Here is a 20636-nt window from a genome sequence, read left to right as displayed (position 1 = left end):
TTAAGTTCTTTATGTGTACTTTCTCAAACAAGCTCATTAAAGCAGCCATGTTCTGGGGGTGTTCTCATACTCATGGGGTGGTCCACGTGCATCTGACACATGGGCCACCTCTTCTCACATGGAGGTCATGGCCAACTCGGGATTTCTGTCTCAGATGATTCTTTCTCAAGGCCCGTTTATTCCATCTCCTGGCTGGCTCACCAGTTGTTGGTTTGCAAACTGCTTCTCTGAACACAGAAAGCAAAGAGAGAACAAAGAAAGAGGTAGACTACTCCAGATTGGGAGCTGGTAGGTTTAATAAGCAATGGAACTTGGTTATAAGTCTTGTCTGGGGTGACTGCAAGTTGAGTAGATCTCTGAACCAACTGACCAAATCTTAAGAGTTTATAATAGAGGCCTTAACTGGGTTTAGTTACATATATAGTCCAGATGATCTCAACAACACCTAACTCTCTTAAGGCTACATCCTTGAAAATGACTCCCACTCTGGGACTGGGAAGCAGAGTTTCCATTCCAAGGACATAGGAGGAGTGAGGAGCTTCATTTGCCTGGGTCTAGCTCATGGGTCAACTGGCAGTCATGTCCTCTTGATGACCTTCTCCAACAAGTTGCCTTACATGAATAGATTAATTTGGGATAAATTGCATCTTTACAGTGTTCAGTGTTCCCATTCAAGTACACAGACTGGCTCTCATTTATTCAATTGTTCTCTTGTGTCCTTCAATAAAATTTTATACTTCCCTCATGTCAGAAAAACAGACATGAGAATTGAAAGAGCATCGTGGCTTGAAGTTATTATTATAAAGGTCTTAGGTCCTATAGAACTCTATATAGATTTAAAAGGCATCATTGTACTACAGCATAGTACAATAGTTAACATTTACTATTGTTTAAAATGAATGAAAAAGTTTTTCCGTTGAGTCCCTCTGAATTGGTAGATATAGATAATTGGAAGGGGAAGAGGAGCAGAAAATGAGGTTAGACCTTGAGGAATTGTCTAGGACAGGGTCATGATAATTGGCCTTTCCTATCTTCCCCCTACTCCTGTGAATGCACCCAGACTAAAGTCTAAGAAACAGTCTTTAATGAAATTGAGTAATTAGCCTGGGAAGGTATAGATCTTTCAAAGAGGAGAATTTATGCTTACTCAGGTCTTAGAAATTATGCTAGTACATTAAAAAAAATTAGTAAGGAGCCTGAGGGATTTAGTGATATGGTAAAGAAGACATATGATTCTTCTGTGTACAGGGGATAAAAAGTACACTTAGAAACTGGGGAAAACAAAATCTATATAAGAAATCGTGGATCAAATGTGAAACAAACTAAATATGGTATGATTATAATCAATTGTTGAAGACTAAACAAAAAATTTAATTGATTTCGATGCTTGGAAATTTGATGCAAGTAAATTTTTAAATAGCATGTGTAGTGACACAAAATTTCATCATCTCCACTTCTCTGCTTTCTTTAAAAAAAGTGAATAGGTGCAGGTGATATAAACCCAACTTAGGCTGTCTTGAATTAAAAGAGAATTTCTTGACTTACAAACTGATTAGCTCACTCTTCTCTATCTTGTTTCTGTGTTCACCTGTGTTGCCTTCATTTACGGCAGGTTTTTCCATATGGTAAGAAAGAAAGTTATCAGCTGCTCCACCCTTACAAGGCTTCTGGAGTTCACCAGCCGAGAGAGACAATTTCCTTCTGTTATTCTACACGTACCAGTTAAGGAATGACTGGCCTCAGAGATAGAGTGCTGTGATGGGCCAGGCAATTCCTGGCCTTGTCACATGTCCATTCCTGAGATCAGAGCCCTGTGGAAGCGAGATACATAATGTTACTGATTCCTGTTATAAACGAGGAGTTCTGTTGTCTGAGGACGGAGTCTTGGATATCCTGAGAAGCAAATCTTTCTTGCGAGCTTCTGCCCTGCTGGATACCAGGGGCAGTCAGGGGGACAACTTTAAACTTCTGACAAATATCTTAGTTACTGCCAGTTTATAAGTTTCTCTTCTATAATTCAGTCTGTTTCAGACATATGCTAAATCTTTTAGAGTTCCTCTGTCTTCCTCTCTAAAATGACATTTTAATATATGGGTAATGGAGTAAATATGACTTCGTTTTGGGGTAGGTGGGGCTTCGGATACATGTGGTTTCCTTTGGATCCTTTCTAGTCTCTGCTTTGGAATGGATGGTTTTACAGTATGGATTGGCCCCCATATGGCTTTTTGGAATGTTGTGCAGCCACCTGTTGCTAGAATCTGGGCTTCTAGACGTTTACCTTCGTAAGTGAAAGATCATACACTTTGCCCTCTGCCCATATATCTATAAATAGTCTCTTCACTAAAGTCTTATCACATGAATCATCTGGGGTGATTTTGTTCTAACTGTATTCTGACTGGTACAGAGTTGCTGACTGAGTTTGAATTAGTTCATTGAAACCACTGATTTAATATCCTTAAACTATTATCCAATCACATATGTGTATCTCTATGATAGTAGTCATAGCTATCATTATCTGTTTCCATTGTCAAGTGGTGAGGTTTCTGAGAGCCAGGATTTTCTTCATCTTTATAAAGCCAGTGTTTAGCATACTGTGCAATTAAGTAGTACACAAAGTGCCATATAGTTTAGAGAAAATGCCATAGACTTCAGAGAAGAGGAGTATCTATAATAGTCAGGGAAGGCTTTCTTGGAACTTGAACTCTGAAGAATGGGTAGATCTTGATTGGATCATAGAGAAGAAACTTTCCAGTTGGGAGGAACATTGACTACAAACACTTGGAGACTTAAATAGACATAGTGTCTTTATGTGGGCTTCCCTCATAGCTCAGCTGGTAAAGAATCTGCCTGCAATGCAGGAGACCTGGGTTCAGTCCCTGGGCTGGGAAGATCCCCTGGAGAAGCCAAAGGCTGCCCACTCCAGTATTCTGGCCTGGAGAACTCCAAGGCCTGTATAGTCCATGGAGTCGCAAATAGTCGGACACAACTGAGCGACTTTCACTTCATTTCACTTCTTCATGAATCAGTGAGGGAACTACTTAAAATAGCGATTTTGTTGAGAAATAAAGTTGAGGTCAAATTATAGAAGATTTTCAAATAGTGCAAAGGCATTCCAATTTGAAGCAGAGGAATATATAGTCATTCTTTTCTTTTAAATTACATGAGAATCATGATGAAATAAATGTAAGAAAATCAGTATTGTTATAGGGTGGAATAGGAAGAGTATGCAGTAAATCAAAGTGGAAAGATGGTCCCCAACATGTTACAGTAATCCAGATGTGAAATGATGTAACCATTTTTTGAGCATTTAACATTCATTCATTTATTCATTAAGTATCTGTTGAGTTTCCATCAAGTATCATGCACTATGCCAATTGCTGGGGATAAAATAGCAAAAAAGAAATACAATTAAAGAATTATGTGACATAAATGATAGAATATTAAAGAGTAAATTAAAATCCCACTTAATAAGATTTTAGAAGTAGACATATTTGAGGGAAATAGGCTTGCACCAAAAATAAAATCAAAGGTACATGAACAGTACAACAAGGAATGAGTCAGATTAATATTTATTTATTTTTGGCTGCACTGGGTCTTTGTTGTGGCGCAAGGGCTTTCTTTAGTTGCAGCCAGTGGGGGCTACTCTCTAGTTGGGTGCACAGGCTTCTCCTTGTAGTGACTTTTGTTGTGAAACACAGGCTGTAGGGAACGCAGGTTTCAGTAGTTGTGGCACCTGGTATGTAGTTGTGGCACATGGAGTTAGTTGCCCTACAGAATGTGGGATTTAGTTTCCAGATCAGGAATTGTACCTGTGTCCCCTGCACTGGAAGGCAGATTCTTAACCCCTGGACCACCAGGGAAGTCCCTAGTCAGATTAACATTAAATGGCATATACAAGAACAAAAAAGGCTGATTTTTTTTTCATTTGCCTAATATGGTTTGCACATATTTGGAAACCCACTAGCATTAGAATAACTATCAATAAAGGTCAGCAGAGTTGTCAAACAAATACCTGCATTTTATTGACTTGATAAATCGAGGAGTTGATGAAAGTATAGATCTAACTTGGTCAGGAAAGTCAACTAATTTCAACACAGGGAATCAACCGAGAAAACAAAGAAGATATTTTTATGTATCAGAGACATTTTTATGTTACAAAGGAGATGTTTTAATATTAAAATATAAATTTAATCATACATATTTGAAAATCCTGGCACACTTTAATCCTGTTGTTTTCTCCACTGACCTGACTGCCATTCATGTAAATGAATTTGTGTTAGCAGATTCACATTGTTTCACTCCCTTTTTTATGACTATTTTCCCTATAAGAACTGTTCTTAGAATAAAGTGGCTTTATTCCCTTGGAATTGCTTGTGAATTGAATTGGGATTATAGCCATTATAACAAAACACTGCTGTAACCTATTCATTGTGGCTGCCAAGGTGTTTGTGTTTAGGGGAGGGGAAAAGGGGGGCCTATTTTCATGGAGTCTACAGTATGGTGGGTGAGATAGATATTTATACAATAATTACACAAATAATTTAGAATTATAAGCATGTTAAAGGCTATTAAGGATAAATATATGAACTTTGACAGTCGATAATTGGTGTTGCTGAGGCTGTGATGCTTTAGCTAAAATTTGAAAAATGAGTAGGAGGTTAGGAGCCAGCTAGTGCATTGTCCTTGTGATGGAAAGGAGCATGTTAAGAACTGAAAAAAGGGTGTGAAGGCTGGATTTCAGGAGGAAGATAAAGTTGGTATTATATGAAGAAGCAGAGATAGGGACAGGATCATAAAGGGCCTTGTAAGCCATGAGAAGAATCTTGCCCTTTATTATTAGAATAGAAAGCCATTGATGTGTTTTAAGGTGTGTGTATGAGAGACAGAGACAGGGTCAGAGAGAATATAAAATTTGCACTCAAGAATTACTCTGTTGAAGGATGTATGATTAATGGACAAGAAAGCTAGAGTAGATATGCAGCAAAACCAGTTTGGAAGCTATTGCAATAATCTAAATGAGAGAATGATGGTGACTCAGCCTAACAGGGTAACAGTTGAGATGGAGACAAATGGATGGATTTGAAAGATATTTAAAAGGATTTGTGGTGGATTACCACTGCAGATGGTGACTGCAGCCATGAAATTAAAAGACGCTTACTCCTTGGAAGGAAAGTTATGTCCAACCTAGACAGCATATTCAAAAGTAGAGACATTACTTTGCCAACAAAGGTTCCTCTAGTTAAGGCTATGGTATTTCCAGTGGTCGTGTATGGATGTGAGAGTTGGACTGTGAAGAAAGCTGAGCACCGAAGAATTGATGCTTTTGAACTGTGGTGTTGGAGAAGACTCTTGAGAGTCTCTTGGACTGCAAGGAGATCCAACCAGACCATTCTAAAGGAGACCAGTCCTGGATGTTCATTGGAAGGACTGATGTTGAAGCTGAAACTCCAATACTTTGGCCACCTCATGCGAAGAGTTGACTCATTGGAAAAGACCCTGATGCTGGAAGGGATTGGGGGCAGGAGGAGAAGGAGATGACAAAGGACGAGATGGCTGGATGGCATCACCGACTTGATGCACATGAGATGGCATGCACCGACTTGATGCACATGAACTCTGGGAGTTGGTAATGGACAGGGAGGCCTGGCGTGCTGCGATTCATGGGGTCGCAAAGAGTCGGACATGACTGAGCGACTGAACTGAACTGAACTGAGATATGGGAAATGATAGGAGAGGAAGATTGTCTAGGATAATGTCTAGGTTTCTGGTATGTACTGCTGGATACTGGCCCCATTCATGAAAAGAGAGATAATTTTAAAGGTTCAGGATTAGTTGGGGGAAACATGAGTTGTGTTTTGACTTACATAGGCAGTTAGATTGATGGATCTGGAACTTAGAGGTTAAGTATTATGGAAAGTTTCTATTATTTTTGATTTCCCAGCATTTAAATCCATTTCTTATGCTTGGAGAAGTTCTTACCTTAACAGTCTGAAAGGACAAAAAGTGAAGCATGAACCTAGGTTTTTCTCATCCAATGTACTCATCCAAAATTCTGGATTGGGAAAAAGTGACACAAAGAATTATGCCCTAGGAAGAATCCCCTCCTGGAAATGGTGGCAGTTGAAATAAGATAAAATTTATAGGATGGCTGTGGTACTAAACCATCTTGTGCTGGTAGAAATGATGTCAGTTGCAGACCTTGATGTTTGTGGTTGTGGTTTCTGGACCACTCATTCTGAAGTGTGAATTTGGGCATTGTTCCTTGCTATGCTGTTTCCTTGCTAGAGCTTGGTTCTTTAGCTATTATGGGGATTTTGTGTTACACAATATCCTTTATAACAAATTTGATTTTTACTTAAATCAGCCAGAATCAACTTCTGGTCTTTTTTTTTTTTTTTTTTGGCCACTAAATACGTGAATTAATACTAGAAGTCTATGCCAGAGATACATGTTTGTGAGTCATATATATAGTGGTAAGCTATAGACAGCTTCTCTGGTGGCTCTGATGGTAAAGAATCTGCCTGTATTCAGGAGGTGTGGGTTCGATTCCTGGGTCAGGAAGATCCTCTGGAGAAGGAAATGGCAACCCACTCCAATATTCTTGCCTGGGAAGTCCCATGGACAGAGGGGCCTAGCGGGCTATATAGTACATGGGGTCGCAGAAAAGTTGGACACGACTTAGTGACTAAACAACAAACTATAGACGGAGATGAGAGTACTTAAACATAAGAGAACAGGATGAGAGAAAAGGGCTAGGATTGAGCCTCAAGAATTTATAACATTTAGTGACTGAGTAGAAGAGGATGAATCTGAAAGAGGAGACAGAGAAATTATTAGACGTAGGAGAAAAAAGAAAGTAAATACTGTATTCTAGAAGCCAAGATGTAGAATTATTAATTCTTACTTTACATTTGAGGAAGCTGAAGCTTTGGTTAGAAACTTGCCAAAGGTTTGACTTCACAAATGATAGAACCAGAAGTTGAATCTCTAACTACAAAGACAGAGTTGATTGGATGTGTACAAGAAGTGGGCTAGTGATAAAGAACCCTTCTGCCAATGCAGGAGATGTAAGAGATGCAGGTTGGATCCCTGGGTTGGGAAGATCCCCCTGGAGAAGGGCATGACAACCCACTCTAGGATTCTTGCCTGGAGAATTCCATGGACAGAGGAGCCTGGTGGGCTACAGTCCATGGGATCGCAAAGAGTCAGACATGACTGAATTGACTTCACAGGCATGCACACATGCACAGATAATAGGATACAGCTGGAAATACAGATTTGGGTGTTTTAAGCACATTTTGAATGAATAATCCAACAAACATTTAGAAGAGGGGTAGAGTTAAAGAAAAAGCTAAGATAAGAGTCTGTAGTTGGGAAGTGATGGTGAGAGGGAAAGAAGTAGAAGCCAAAATCAGAGGGGCAGCTAAGAGAAATGGGAAAGTAGTTCTTTTAAGAAAGTAGTGTCTTAGAAGTCAGAGTTAGGGTTACAGAAAATGTTAATGGGACCAAGTACAGGAAAGAGGAAAAAAGAAGGGAAGGGTAAGACTGAGAACATACCATTATATTTGGACTAAAATTTTTTTATTATCTGAAAAAGCAGTTAAATGTGTTAGGGTATAGCGGTTGGGTTGAAAATCAATGAGGAAAGGAGTGGAAAGGAATTGTAAGCAAGAGACATGTTTTTAATTGATAAATTTAGCAGTCAAAGTAAGAGTAGTACAGTGTAATTTTAAGAGGCAGCAGTTTTAAATTAAGAATTTCTTTAGATTTTGATTTGCATTTGTGGAGCAAGAGGGGAAGGTGCTAATAATAGGGAGAATTTTAATGATTTGTCAGGGAAAATGTTTATGTGCATCAACATTCTATAAATTTTCAAACAGAACATTATATTTCATTGAGATGAAATATAGAGGGGAGAATAAAATTTATTATTTAAAACTCTTCAGTATATGGAATATCTTCATCTTTAATGTTTTTCCAGAAGGAATTTCTGGAATGGAATAAGGGGTAGTGGAGTTGGTAGAACTCAGGTATATTTTTATGAGAGTATATTTTATAAGGATATACATAGATGTGAGTGTAAGTAAATTGATTTCCAGATCTCAATAAGGTGGTTTTTCTAGGTCTCCACAATTTTACATAAGAAAATCTATTAAGTTGAAGTGGATCAGCTTTTTTTATCTGTCAAGTTTTCTTAGCAGTCATAGCAATGCAGTGCCAGCAAGACTAATGATAATTTAGCCTTTATGTCCATTGTCTCATACCTTCCTAAAAAGGGATAACTAATAAATATAAACAAGTATAAGAACAAAGCTTCTAAATCTCTTATGTCATCAAATTTACATTAAATTAGCCTTGATGACTCACTATCATTGATACTAATAAGCACAGCATTATACCACATGATAATAAAACTGGTTATTGCATATATGATCTGAAGTACTTAAGAAAAATCTCTGAAAGTATCTTTTTCATTTTAATAATCTGTGAAACAATTTAGGTGTAGGGAATTGAGGCAATTATTTACATCATTTTCACCGGGAATAATCCTGTGGGCTAAGGAGCCTGGCAGGCTACAGTCTATGGGATCGCAAAGGAGTACTTAGTGGCTAAACAACAACAATACAAATAATGAAGGCAGTTTGGGGGGACTATTTGTCTAAATCATTGTGAACAAGTTATAAACCATAAATAAGTTATAAGTTATAAAGTGAATTCTTTATTTCACCTTAGATATGCAAGGTCTAAGAATATAAATTACAAAGACAGCATTTTGGAAAGAAAATATTAATGTACATTTTATTTGAAACTAAACAAATACCACTCTCAAAATGTTTGTTAAATGAAAATGTATTTGAATTCTTAGACTTGCTTTTCAGCGAGTTTTGAACGCTGAATGCGAAATTGAATTTTGACGATTGATTCGAGTGGTTTTTGTTGTCATGTTAAAGTTAATGTCAATTTTATTGCTCTTCTCCGAAATGCATTTTAAACTGTTATTTCACAAAAGGAATGGCTAGTCTTAGGGAAAGAAAACAACAGCTCCCGACAGGTTCCCTAGCCTGGGTCTAGGGCTTCTGATCCCAGCAGGTCTCGGGCGGCGCGATGCTTGATTCTCGCTTCGCGGGGGAGGGAGGCGTGAGCGCAGCCGCGCCGGTCTCGCGGGGAGTCGGACCTCGCTTTTCAGCGCGATCTGGAGCTCCGCGGTGGGCTTCGCGCGGCTGGGTGGGGCCGAGCGAGGTAGAGGCGGTGCTCGGTCTGTGTGGCGATCTGCTGTCCTGTCCTCGGCTCTCGCCGCCCAGAGTAGAGTGTGGGATCCGGGAAGAAAGGGTGGGCGTTCGGGTCCCAGAGGGGGTCACTGTGAGGTGGATGGGGAAGAACTGGGGATGGCGGTTATTCCGAGGGCCGGCGGCCATGAAGGGTTTGCGGGGCTGGAGGGCCCTGTCCCCGGAGTATGACTGGAAGTTGCGTTCTGAGGGCTTTCCCGGCCCGTGGCCTCGCTTTCGGCCGCACTGCAGCCCGAGGCTTTGGGGGTCGCCGCGAGGCTGGAGTGTCGAGGACGGTCTCGGGTGAAAAGAAGCGAGTCGTCTCTGAAGGGAGTCGGCGAGCAAACTCCCCGCTTAAGAACGCGCGGGAAGAGTAGTAGCTCTTCGACTCTGTGGTGAAGAGAGGTCCAAACCCCGCCTCAGGCGTTGTTTTTTTTTTTTTTAACGCGACTTGGTAGTCCAGTAAAGAGCTCCACTTTTAGATTCTTGGTGGTAAATTCGCAAGTGTCAAATTGCACAGTTCCTGTAGGTTTTACCTAGCTGTTGGTGAAGGAATTTCAGAATTTTGCTACACGTAGTACTCACGCCGAGAAAGAACATTCAGAGATAACAGTTTATTGTAAAGAGCATGTCCTTTGGAGAAATCTGGGTGTCTGTGGACTCCAGATTCTTCAGTGACTTATGGCACTACCATGTATAAACAATTGTTAAATTTTAGTAATGCAACGACATTCAATTTACTATGTATAATTGTATATATTTTAATATATATAACGACATTCATTTTTTAAATACCTGCCCAGTACCGGGATGAAGGTGTCTCTTCTTCCATCCACATTTTTTCTGTAATAATACCGTGTCAAAAGGTTTTTAGAAAATCCTTCCTTATTATTATTATTTTTCTTTTTAGCAAAGTGTCCAAGATGAATGACAGCCTATTTGTCAGTCTGGACAGACTTTTGCTAGAATTTGGTAGGTATAAAATGAAAATAAAGAAGTAGGTAACTATTTGTATTATCATTTGATATTTGAACAATGAAATGAAGTTACAAAAAAATTATTTATTTTAGTTTTCCAGTATGAACAAGATATAAGTACTAAAGAAGATATAGTTCAGCGAATTAACAGTAAGTAGTTTTGCATGACAAAGATGTTTTAATTTTTTATAGAATATAAGATGTTATGCAGTTGCTTGGTTTAGGGTAATTTATAGTTGTCATTAGAGCTCCCCCTTCTATCTAGTGAATAATAATAAGCTATTTACCCTAGCTAGTTTTTCAATAGTACATGTCGGTATTCTGTATTCAGCATTTAATTATTTTGTGTTTAGGAATTTTAAGTAGAAATCACTCATAATTACATAAAATTGAAAATATTTTTTCTTCAACACAGGTTGTTTCAAACATTTGAGTAAAAAATTTTAAATATTTTTAGAAATCATCAAAAGTCAGTGGCCAGGATTAATGGATGCCACATTTTCAGGATTGCTAATTATTAAAATTAATATTATGAGTAGAATGATAAAGCAAATTATATAAATGTAGTGTTTTAAGATCCTACATAAAAACTATCAAAAGAAGCTACAATCATTATTTCTAATAGTTCTGAAAGGTTTAATAAATTTATCTTTTCTGCAACAAAAGAGAATAGGGAATTAAGAATTTGTTTTTTTTAAAGAAATTAGATTTTATTTTTATCTTGTGTTTACTCACTAGTGACAAAGAAATAAGTGAATTGAAGATATATTAAATAATGACTTGGAATTGATTAATAGAAATTTCATATTTGTCAAAAACAAAACTCTTACATTAGTATCATGTGAATAAATGTTTACATGACTCATAACATCATAAGATACCATTGATCTTAGACATTTCTTAATCTAGCCCTCTTACATTAGAGATGGAACAGGGGACATTTCTCTTCAATCTCAAACAGGACTTCTTAGCTTCTGGGTCTAGGACCAAGCCTGACTGGTCCTGTGCTCTTTAGGGCCCTTCCCATCTCAAGCTTCACTTCCTGTCCATTCTTTGGTTCTCCTTTTTTAGGTTAGTTGCCATATCTTTTTTCCTACTGTATTTGTTTATTTTGAATTTATAATTTCTCCTTAAGAAAATAAATATTTCTGTTTTCTAGAATGCTTTGAAGATATTAAAGAATACAAAGCTACTGTTTGTAAGATACATGAAACTATAAATACGACAGATGAGGAAATTGGTCATTACTGTAAACATAGTAAAGAGATCAAAGACAACTGTAGTAAGTGAGTATTTTAAAGAAACTTTCAATAATTGTCATTAGATTCTCTTATTCAGGAGTATTGAGTTTATAGTTGAAGACACTGTTGCTTGAAAGAGGTGTTTTATATTGGACTTCCCTGGTAGCTCAGACGGTAAAGCGTCTGTCTACAATGCGGGAAACCTGGGTTCCATCTCCGGGTCTGGAAGATTCCCTGGGGAAGGAAATGGCAACTCACTCCAGTACTCTTGCCTAGAAAATCCCATGGACAGAGGAGCCTGGTGTCCATGGGGTCGCAAAGAGTCGGACACGACTGAGCGACTTTACTTCACCAATATTAGGAAAATGATGAATCAGGTCTTCAATTTCCTTGTTACAAGACAATGTAAAAGGGATAACAGAAGGTTCAAAAGAAAGAAGTAAGTGTTCTAAGTGAGGTGAAAGTCACTCAATCATGTCTGACCGTTTGTGACTTCATGGAGTATACAGTCCATGGAATTCTCCAGACCAGAATACTGGAGTGGGTAGCCATTCCCTTCTCCAGGGGATCTTCCCAGCCCAGAGATTGAACTCAGGTTTCCTGCATTGCAGGTAGATTCTTTACCAGCTGAGCCACAAAGGAAGCCCAAGAATACTGGATTGGGTAGCTTATCTCTTTTCCAGGGGATCTTTCTCACCTAGCAATTGAACCGGGGTCTCTTGCTATGCAGGCGGATTCTTTACCAACTGAGCTATCAGGAAAGCCCTAAGATCTCTCTAGTTCAAATCCAGTTAGTATAAATATAATATTTTGAATAATCTAGACTCAGTATAGAAAATTCCTATTGGATAAATAGATCTAAAATAATTTTCATCTTTGAATTTTCAAGATCTTTTTGTCTAAGCAAACTAGCCTAAAATTAGTAGCTTTTCAAAATAAAATTATTTAGTATCTTAATTCTTTCAGTATAGTCTCACATCCTATTCTAATATTTATATCTATTAATATTATTTAAGACAAACATTTTGAAGCAAAGACTTTTTTTTTTTTTTTACAAAGACTTGTTAATGGAACCTAATTGTATGATCAGGCACTTACAAAAATAAAGTGTGTTAGCTTTCTGTATTTAATTTTATGTGAGCCACTGTCTTTGTATTAAGTACTAAAGAATCATACCTGTTTTAAAATGTTTTGTTATTTTAAAATTCAAAGAGTATACAAATATATGGAGTAAAAAGTCTCTCCCTGTCTGCAGTCCCCACCCCCACCCTGTCCTCTTTCTTATAGGTAATCACTCTTAACAGTGAGCACCCTTTCAGACCTTTTAAAATATACATTCATTCAACACCATTACTACATATGCTTATTTATATATCTACCTGTATTTCTGACTTTGCTTGTCTCAAAAATGCAATCATACCGTTCTGATTTTTCAACTTGTTTTTAAAATTTAACAATATGTAATGTAAATGGTACTATACATGTGATGATTGTGTATAGATTTCATTCTTTTTTTAACAGCCTCGTAATATTTTATAGTATTGATGCATCCTAAGTTACTTAGTCATTCTCCTATTAATACACATTTTGGTTATTTACAGTTATTTCCTATTATAAGCAATATATACAGGTCTCCTTCCATATTTCTAGAACTGCTGCTATAGAATGAACTCCTGGAAATGGCATTGCTAGATCAGAGAGTATGCATGTTTAAATATTTGATAAGTAATTCTAAAGTTCTCTCCAAAAAAATTATACTAACTTATACTTTCACCAACAATATATGAGAGTTTCTATTCCTCACAACCTTGCCAACACTGAAATTATCAATGTTTAAATGTTTTTTTGGCAGTATCATTAACAAAACACTATGTACTGTTCAACTTTTTCTTTGAGGTATACTGCAGTAGGTTTTACCAGTTCAGTTCAGTTCAGTCGCTCAGTCGTGTCCGACTCTTTGCGACCCCATGAATTGCAGCACGCCAGGCCTCCCTGTCCATCACCAACTCCTGGAGTTCACTCAAACTCACTTCCATCGAGTCGGTGATGCCACCCAGCCATCTCATCCTCTGTCGTCCCCTTCTCCTCCTGCCCCCAATCCCTCACATCTAGGTATTGTTTTTGCTTTGGCTCCATCCCTTCATTCTTTCTGGAGTTACTTCTCCACTGATCTCCAGTAGCATACTGGGCACCTACTGACCTGGGGAGTTCCTCTTTCAGTATCCTATCATTTTGCCTTTTCATACTGTTCATGGGGTTCTCAAGGCAAGAATACTGAAGTGGTTTGCCATGCCCTTCTCCAGTGGACCACATTCTGTCAGACCTCTCCACTATGACCCGCCTGTGGTTTCCCTCAGTTAGTTGCAGTGGGTTCTGGAAAATTACTGGTAGTTTCTCCTTAGAACCTACTGTGTTTAAGATGTACTTTATACAAGATTATTCTCTGCTGGGTTCTGAGGACAGTTAGTAGGATCTGTTGATTTTAATGCGCAAATACCTCTAGTTCATGATTTCAGCTTGTGGCTAAGTGATTTAAATGTGAAATATGAATTCATGAAAGTATGAGAAGACAATATAGGTGACTATAATCTTTGAGAGAAGATCTTTCTATGTCATCAAAGGTAGAAATCACACTGGGAAAAAATGGTAAATATACATAGAAATTAAAAAGAAAAACACCTCAAATTGATACAAAAAGCAAAAAGATAAAGTAGAAAAACATCAAAGAAGGGTTAATTTTAAAAATATAAAGTGCTTGTAGAAATTAGTAATAAAGAGCCAAAGCCCCATTAGAAAAAATGGGCAAAGACAGTAAATAAGTAAATGCCAAAGTGAAGAAATGTATGTCTAATGAACATGTGAACAAATGCTCACTCTTACTAATGATCAGACATACAAATTAAAGCAATAATATTATATATTATTGTACATTATTTTGCCTTTAAGTTTTACAGAAATTTAAGGAAGGTTAATACCTGGTATTGGCCAGGAAATAAGAAAATCACCTTGCTCACACAATGTAGGAATATGTTGTTGTTGTTGTTCAGTCACTCAGTCGTGTCCGACTCTTTGCAACCTCATGGACTGTAGCACTCCAGGCTTTCCTGTCCTTCACCATCTCCTGGAGCTTGTTCAAACTGATGTCCATTGAGTTAGTGATGCCGTCAACCATCTTGTCCTTTGTTATCTCCTTCTCCTCCTGCCTTCAGTCTTTCCCAGCATCCCAAGAGTCAACTCTTCACATCAGGTGGCCAAAGTGTTGGAGCTTCAGCCTCAGTTCTTCCAGTGAATATTCTGGATTGATTTGTTTTTAGGATTGACTGGTTGATCTCCTTTCTGTCCAAGGGACTTTCAAGAGTCTTCTCCAACACCACGGTTGAGGCATCAATTCTTCAATGCTCAGCCTTCTTTATGGTCCAACTCTCACATCCATACATGACTACTTGAAAAACCATAGCCTTGACTAGACGGACCTTTGTTGGCAAAGTACTGTCTCTGCTTTTTAATATGCTGTCTAGGTTAGTCATAGTTTTTCTTCCAAGGAGCAAGTGTCTTTTAATTTCATGGCTGCAGTCACCATCTGCAGTGATTTTGGAGCCCAAGAAAATAAAGTCAGTCACTGTTTTCATTGTTTCCCCATCTATTTGCCATGAAGTAATAGGACCAGATGCCATGATCTTCATTTTTTGGATGTTGAGTTTTAAGCCAGCTTTTTCACTCTCCTCTTTCACTTTCAAGAGGCTCTTTAGTTCTTTACTTTCTGTCATAAGGGTGGTGTTATCTACATATCTGAGGTTATTGATATTTCTCCCTGCAATCTTGATTCCAACTTGTGTTTCATCCAGCTCGGCATCCCAGTGAGGTAATCTGCATATAAGTTAAATAAACATGGTGATAATATACAGCCTTGATGTACTACATTCCCAATTTTAAACCAGTCCATTGTTCCATGTCAGGATCTAACTGTTGCTTCTTGACTTGCATACAGGTTTTGCAGGAGGCAGGTAAGGAGATCTGGTATTCCCATCTCTTTAAGAATTTTCCACAGTTTGTTGTGATATACACAGCAAAGGATTTTAGCATAGTCAATGAAGCAGATGTTTTTCTGGAACTCTCTTGCTTTTTAGATAATGCAATGGATGTTGGCAGTTTGATTTCTGGTTCCTCTGCCTTTTCTGAATCAGGAAGTTCCTAGTTCACATACTATTGAAGCCTCGCTTGGAGAATTTTGAGCATTACTTTGCTAGTATGTGAGATGAGTGCAATTATGCAGTAGTTTGAACATTTTTGTCATTGCCTTTCTTTGGGATTGGAATGAAAACTGACCGTTTCCAGTCCTGTGGCCACTGCCGAGTTTTCCAAGTTTGCTGGCATATTGAGTGCAACATTCACAGCATCATCTTTAAGGATCATCTTTGAGGAATTCAACTGGAATTTCCAACACCTCCATTAGGTTTGTTTGTAGTGATGCTTCCTAAGGCCCACTTGACTTCACATTCCAGGATGTCTGGCTGTAGGTGAGTGATCATACCATTGTGGTTATCTGGGTCATTAAGATCTTTTTTGAATAGTTCTTCTGTGTATTCTTGCCAAGTCTTCTTAATGTCTTCTGCTTCTGTTAGGTCCATACCATTTCTGTCCTTTATTGTGCCCCTCTTTGCATGAAGTATTCCCTTGGTATCTCTAATTTTCTTGAAGAGATCTCTAGTCTTTCCCATTCTATCGTTTTCCTCTTTCTTTGCATTGATCACTTAGGACAGCTTTCTTAACTCTCCTTGCTTTTCCTCAGAACTCTGCATTCAGATGGATATATCTTTGCCTTTCTCCTTTGCCTTTCACTTCTCTTCTTTTCTCAGCTATTTGTAGGGCCTCCTCAGACAACCATTTTGCCTTTTTGCATTTCTTTTTCTTGGGGATGGTCTTGATCACCACCTCCTGTACAATGTTCTGAACTGCCATCCATAGTTCTTCAGGCATTCTCTCTATCAAATCTAATCCCTTGAATCTATCTTTCACTTCCACTGTATAATTGTAAGGGATTTGAAATAGACCATACCTGAATTATGGCTAGTGGTTTTTCCCACTTTCTTCAATTTAAGTCTGAATTCAGCAATAAGAAGTTCATGATCTGAGCCATAGTCAACTCCTCGTCTTGTTTTTGCTAACTGTATAGAGCTTCTCCATCTTTGGCTGCAAAGAACATAATCAATCTGATTTCAGTATCGATCATCTGGTGATGTCATCTCTTGTCAGGTGTAGTCATCTCTTAGGTTGTTGGAAGAGGGTGTTTGCTATGACCAGAGCATTCTCTTGGCAAAACTCTGTTAGCCTTTGCTCTGCTTAATTTTGTACTCCAAGGCCAAATTTGCCTGTTACTTCTTGACTTCCTACTTTTGCATTCCAGTCCCCTATAATGAAAAGGACATATTTTTTTGGATGTTAGTTCTAGAAGTTCTTGTAGGCCATCATAGAACTGTTCAACTTCAGCTTCTTCAGCGTTACTGGTCGGGGCATAGATTAGGATTACCGTGATATTAAATGGTTTGCCTTGGAAATGAACAGAGATCATTCTGTCGTTTTTGAGATTGCACCCAAGTACTGCATTTTGGACTCTCTTGTTAACTATGAGGGCTACTCCATTCCTCCTAGGGGATTCTTGCCTACAGTAGTAGATGTAATGGTCATCTGAATTAAATTCACCCATTCCAGTACATTTTAGTTCATCGATTCCTAAAATGTTGACATTCATTCTTGCCATCTCTTGCTTGATCACTTCCAATTTAACTTGATTCATGGTCCTAACACTCCAGGTTCCTATGCAGTATTATTCTTTATAGCTTCAGACTTTATTTTCACCACCAGACACATCCACAACTGGGCGTTGTTTCCACTTTGGCTCAGTCTCTTCATTCCTTTTGGAGCTATTTCTTCACTCTTCTCCAGTAGCATATTGGGCACCTACTGACCTGGGAAGTTCATCTTTCAGTGTCATATTTTATGCCTTTTCATACTGTTCATAGGGTTCTCAAGGTAAGAATGCTGAAGTGGTTTGCCATTTCCTTCTCCAGTGGACTGAACTCTCCACCATGACCAGTCTGTCTTGGGTGGCCCTACATGGCATGGCTCATAGTTTCATTGAGTTAGACAAGGCTGTGATCCATGTGATCAGTTGGATTAGTTTTCTGTGATTGTGGTTTTCATTCTATCTGCCCTCTGGTAGATAAGGATAAAAGGCTTGTGCTGCTGCTACGTCACTTCAGTAGTGTCAGACTGTGCGACCCCATAGACGGAAGCCCACCAGGCTCCCCTGTCCCTGGGATTCTCCAGGCAAGAACACTGGAGCGGGTTGCCATTGCCTTCTCCAATGCATGAAAGTGAAAAGTGAAAGTGAAGTCGCTCAGTCGTGTCTGACTCTTAGCGACCCCATGGACTGCAGCCCACCAGGCTCCTCCATCCATGGGATTTTCCAGGCAAGAGTACTGGAGTGGGGTGCCATTGTAGAAGCTCCTTGATTAGAGTTACTGGCTCTGGGGCAAACAGGTCTTGCTCTGATGGGCATTTGCTGATGGGTGGGGCTGTGTTCCCTCCCTGTAGTTTGGCCTGAGGGCAAACTATGGTAGGGGTAATATAGCCATGAAATTAAAAGACTCTTACTCCTTGGGGCTTCCCTGGTGGCTCAGATGGTAAAACGTCTGCCTGCAATGCGGGAGACCCGGGTTTGATTCCTGGGTCGGGAAGATCCCCTGGAGAAGGAAATGGCAATCTACTCCAGCACTCTTGCCTGGAAAATCCCATGGACAGAGGAGCCTAATAGGCTACAGTCCATGGGGTCGCAAAGAGTCGGACACAACTGAGCAACTTCACTTTCTTTCACTTTACTCCTTGGAAACAAAGTTATGACCAACCTAGATATCATATTCAAAAGCAGAGACATTACTTTGCCAACAAAGGTCTGTCTAGTCAAGGCTATGGTTTTTCCAGTAGTCATGTATGGATGTGAGAGTTGGACTGTGAAGAAAGCTGAGCGCCAAAGAATTGATGCTTTTGAACTGTGGTGTTGGAGAAGACTCTTGAGAGTCCCTTGGACTGCAAGGAGATCCAACCAGTCCATTCTAAAGGAGATCAGTCCTGGGTGTTCATTGGGAGGACTGATGCTAAAGCTGAAACTCCAGTACTTTGGCCACCTCATGCGAAGAGTTGACTCATTGGAAAAGACTCTGATGCTGGGAGGGATTGAGGGCGGGAGGAGAAGGGAACGACAGAGGATGAGATGGCTGGCTGGTATCACCGACTTGATGGACATGAGTTTGAGTGAACTCTGGGAGTTGGTTATGGACAGGGAGGTCTGGCGTGCTGCGATTCATGGGGTCGCAAAGAGTCGGACATGACTGAGCGACTGAACTGAACTTAACTGAAAGACTCTCTTGATGAGGGTGAAAGAGGAGAGTGAAAAAGTTGGCTTGAAACTCAGCATTCAAAAATCTAAGATCAGGGCACCTGGTCCCATCTCTTCATGGCAAATACAAGGGGAAAAAGTAGAAGCAGTGACAGATTTTCTTTTCTTGGGCTCCAAAGTCACTGAAGACTGTGACAGGTGCTGCCATGAAATTAAAAGACACTTGCTCATTGAAAGGAAAGCTATAACAAACAGAAATAGTATATTAAAAAACAGAGACATCACTTTATCTACAAAGATCTGTAGAGTCCGTTTTTCAGTAGCCATGTACGGATGTGAGTTGGTCTGTAAAGAAGACTGAGCACCAAAGAATTGATGCTTTCGAATTGTGCTGGAGAAGGCTCTTGAAAGTTGCATGGATTGCAAGGAGATCAAACCCATCAATCCCAAAGGAAATGGACCCTGAATATTCATCAGAGGGACTGATGCTGGAGCTGAAGATCCAGTACTTTGACCACCTGATGCAAAGAGCCAACTCATGGAAAAGACCCTGATGCTGGGAAAGATTGAAAACAAAAGGAGAAGGGAGTGGCATAGGATGAGATGGTTAGATAGCATCACTGACTCAGTGGGCATGAATTTGAGCAAACTCTGGGAGATAGTAAAATAAGGGGAGCCTGGAATGCTGCAGTTCATGGGGTCACAAAGATTTGGTTATGATTTAGCAACTGAACAGCAACAACTCTATAAATATTTACTCCAATAGAATTTCTTAACTAAGATCTTATAAGTATGATGAGAAAGATAGCCTGATGCCAACACTCTATACAACATAGAGTGTTGCAGAGTATATTCCAGAGATGTCATTGCAATACACAATCCAGGCATGTCAAATTTGTTCCTTCCCTAGTTGTGGTTCCCAAACAAACTTTATGTGAAAATTACTGGATGTTGATATTCAAACATGTATACAATTGCATGTATGGTCATAGTGGTGATGATGGGAGATGGGAATGTTTTTCTTGATGTAAGCTTATTTTCTCCAAGAAAGGAAAGATTGTTTAAGTGGTTACATTCATTTTTATTATTTCTTCAATTTATTATTCTTAGATGCTAATTACAGTATTTTTTTCCATAGCTGGAAGCCAACATGTGATGTATTTCATAAACATGAAGACTACATGCAGGAGCAATTTATTATTTATCAAGAAACTATTGAAAAAGACAAGTACAGTATAAATATTAATTTAAGCTTATCAATTCTATAAGTTAGTTTTAATAAGACATTATTTGTAAAAATATTAATTGAAAAATGTACACAAAATTTTTTTAAAGTAAATCCAGTGTTTTGGACTCTTTGGTTGTCATTGTTGGCCTACCTATTTGTTATAAAGCTCTTGTCCTTAACATAGTAACTATTAGTAGCAATATAAAGCAGAGTGCTTCAATTAATGTTTTTTATGACTGAGTTGCTATGGTCAAACACCTTAAGGAGTAGCCTCTTATAAAGTTAGCTTATAAGAAAATTGGAATATTGGCTTTAAAAGGGTATTTTTATATAAAATTTGTGTTTTTCAGTTGTTTAGTGGGATATTATATTCTGATGGAGAAATATTAATATTTGTATGGGTTTATTATGTGTTAAATCACTTGGTTTGGGGAATTAAATGTAGTTAGTGAATATAATGAAACAAAGTGAGGAACTTGGAACACATTATATAATAATTTCACTTAATTTAAAAAAATGAAATGTTTT

General features: G+C 38.6%; 1 protein-coding gene across 8 annotated transcripts in view; it reads left to right on the top strand.

The window, feature by feature from the left end:
* The first annotated feature begins 8601 nt into the window (after positions 1-8601).
* C10H14orf39 (chromosome 10 C14orf39 homolog) overlaps positions 8602-20636 on the top strand; it is a 51633-nt gene continuing 39598 nt past the window's right edge. Inside the window, exons 1-5 of one of the 8 annotated variants that reach the window (XM_055536414.1) lie at positions 8602-9206; positions 10177-10238; positions 10337-10393; positions 11403-11529; positions 20019-20108. In XM_055536414.1, the coding sequence (XP_055392389.1) occupies positions 9106-9206; positions 10177-10238; positions 10337-10393; positions 11403-11529; positions 20019-20108 (437 nt within the window). In that variant the 5' untranslated portion in view covers positions 8602-9105. Of the gene's footprint in view, positions 9331-10176; positions 10239-10336; positions 10394-11402; positions 11530-20018; positions 20109-20636 lie in introns of all 8 variants that reach the window. The other 7 variants (XM_055536413.1, XM_055536420.1, XM_055536418.1 and 4 more) reach the window with 7 other exon arrangements.

This window comes from Bubalus kerabau, chromosome 10 (genome assembly GCF_029407905.1).
Source record: "Bubalus kerabau isolate K-KA32 ecotype Philippines breed swamp buffalo chromosome 10, PCC_UOA_SB_1v2, whole genome shotgun sequence".
In the NCBI taxonomy this organism is placed as follows: Eukaryota; Metazoa; Chordata; class Mammalia; order Artiodactyla; family Bovidae; genus Bubalus; species Bubalus kerabau.
The sequence above is the reverse complement of the archived record's forward strand: the minus strand, read 5'-3'. Positions and strand labels throughout refer to the sequence as shown.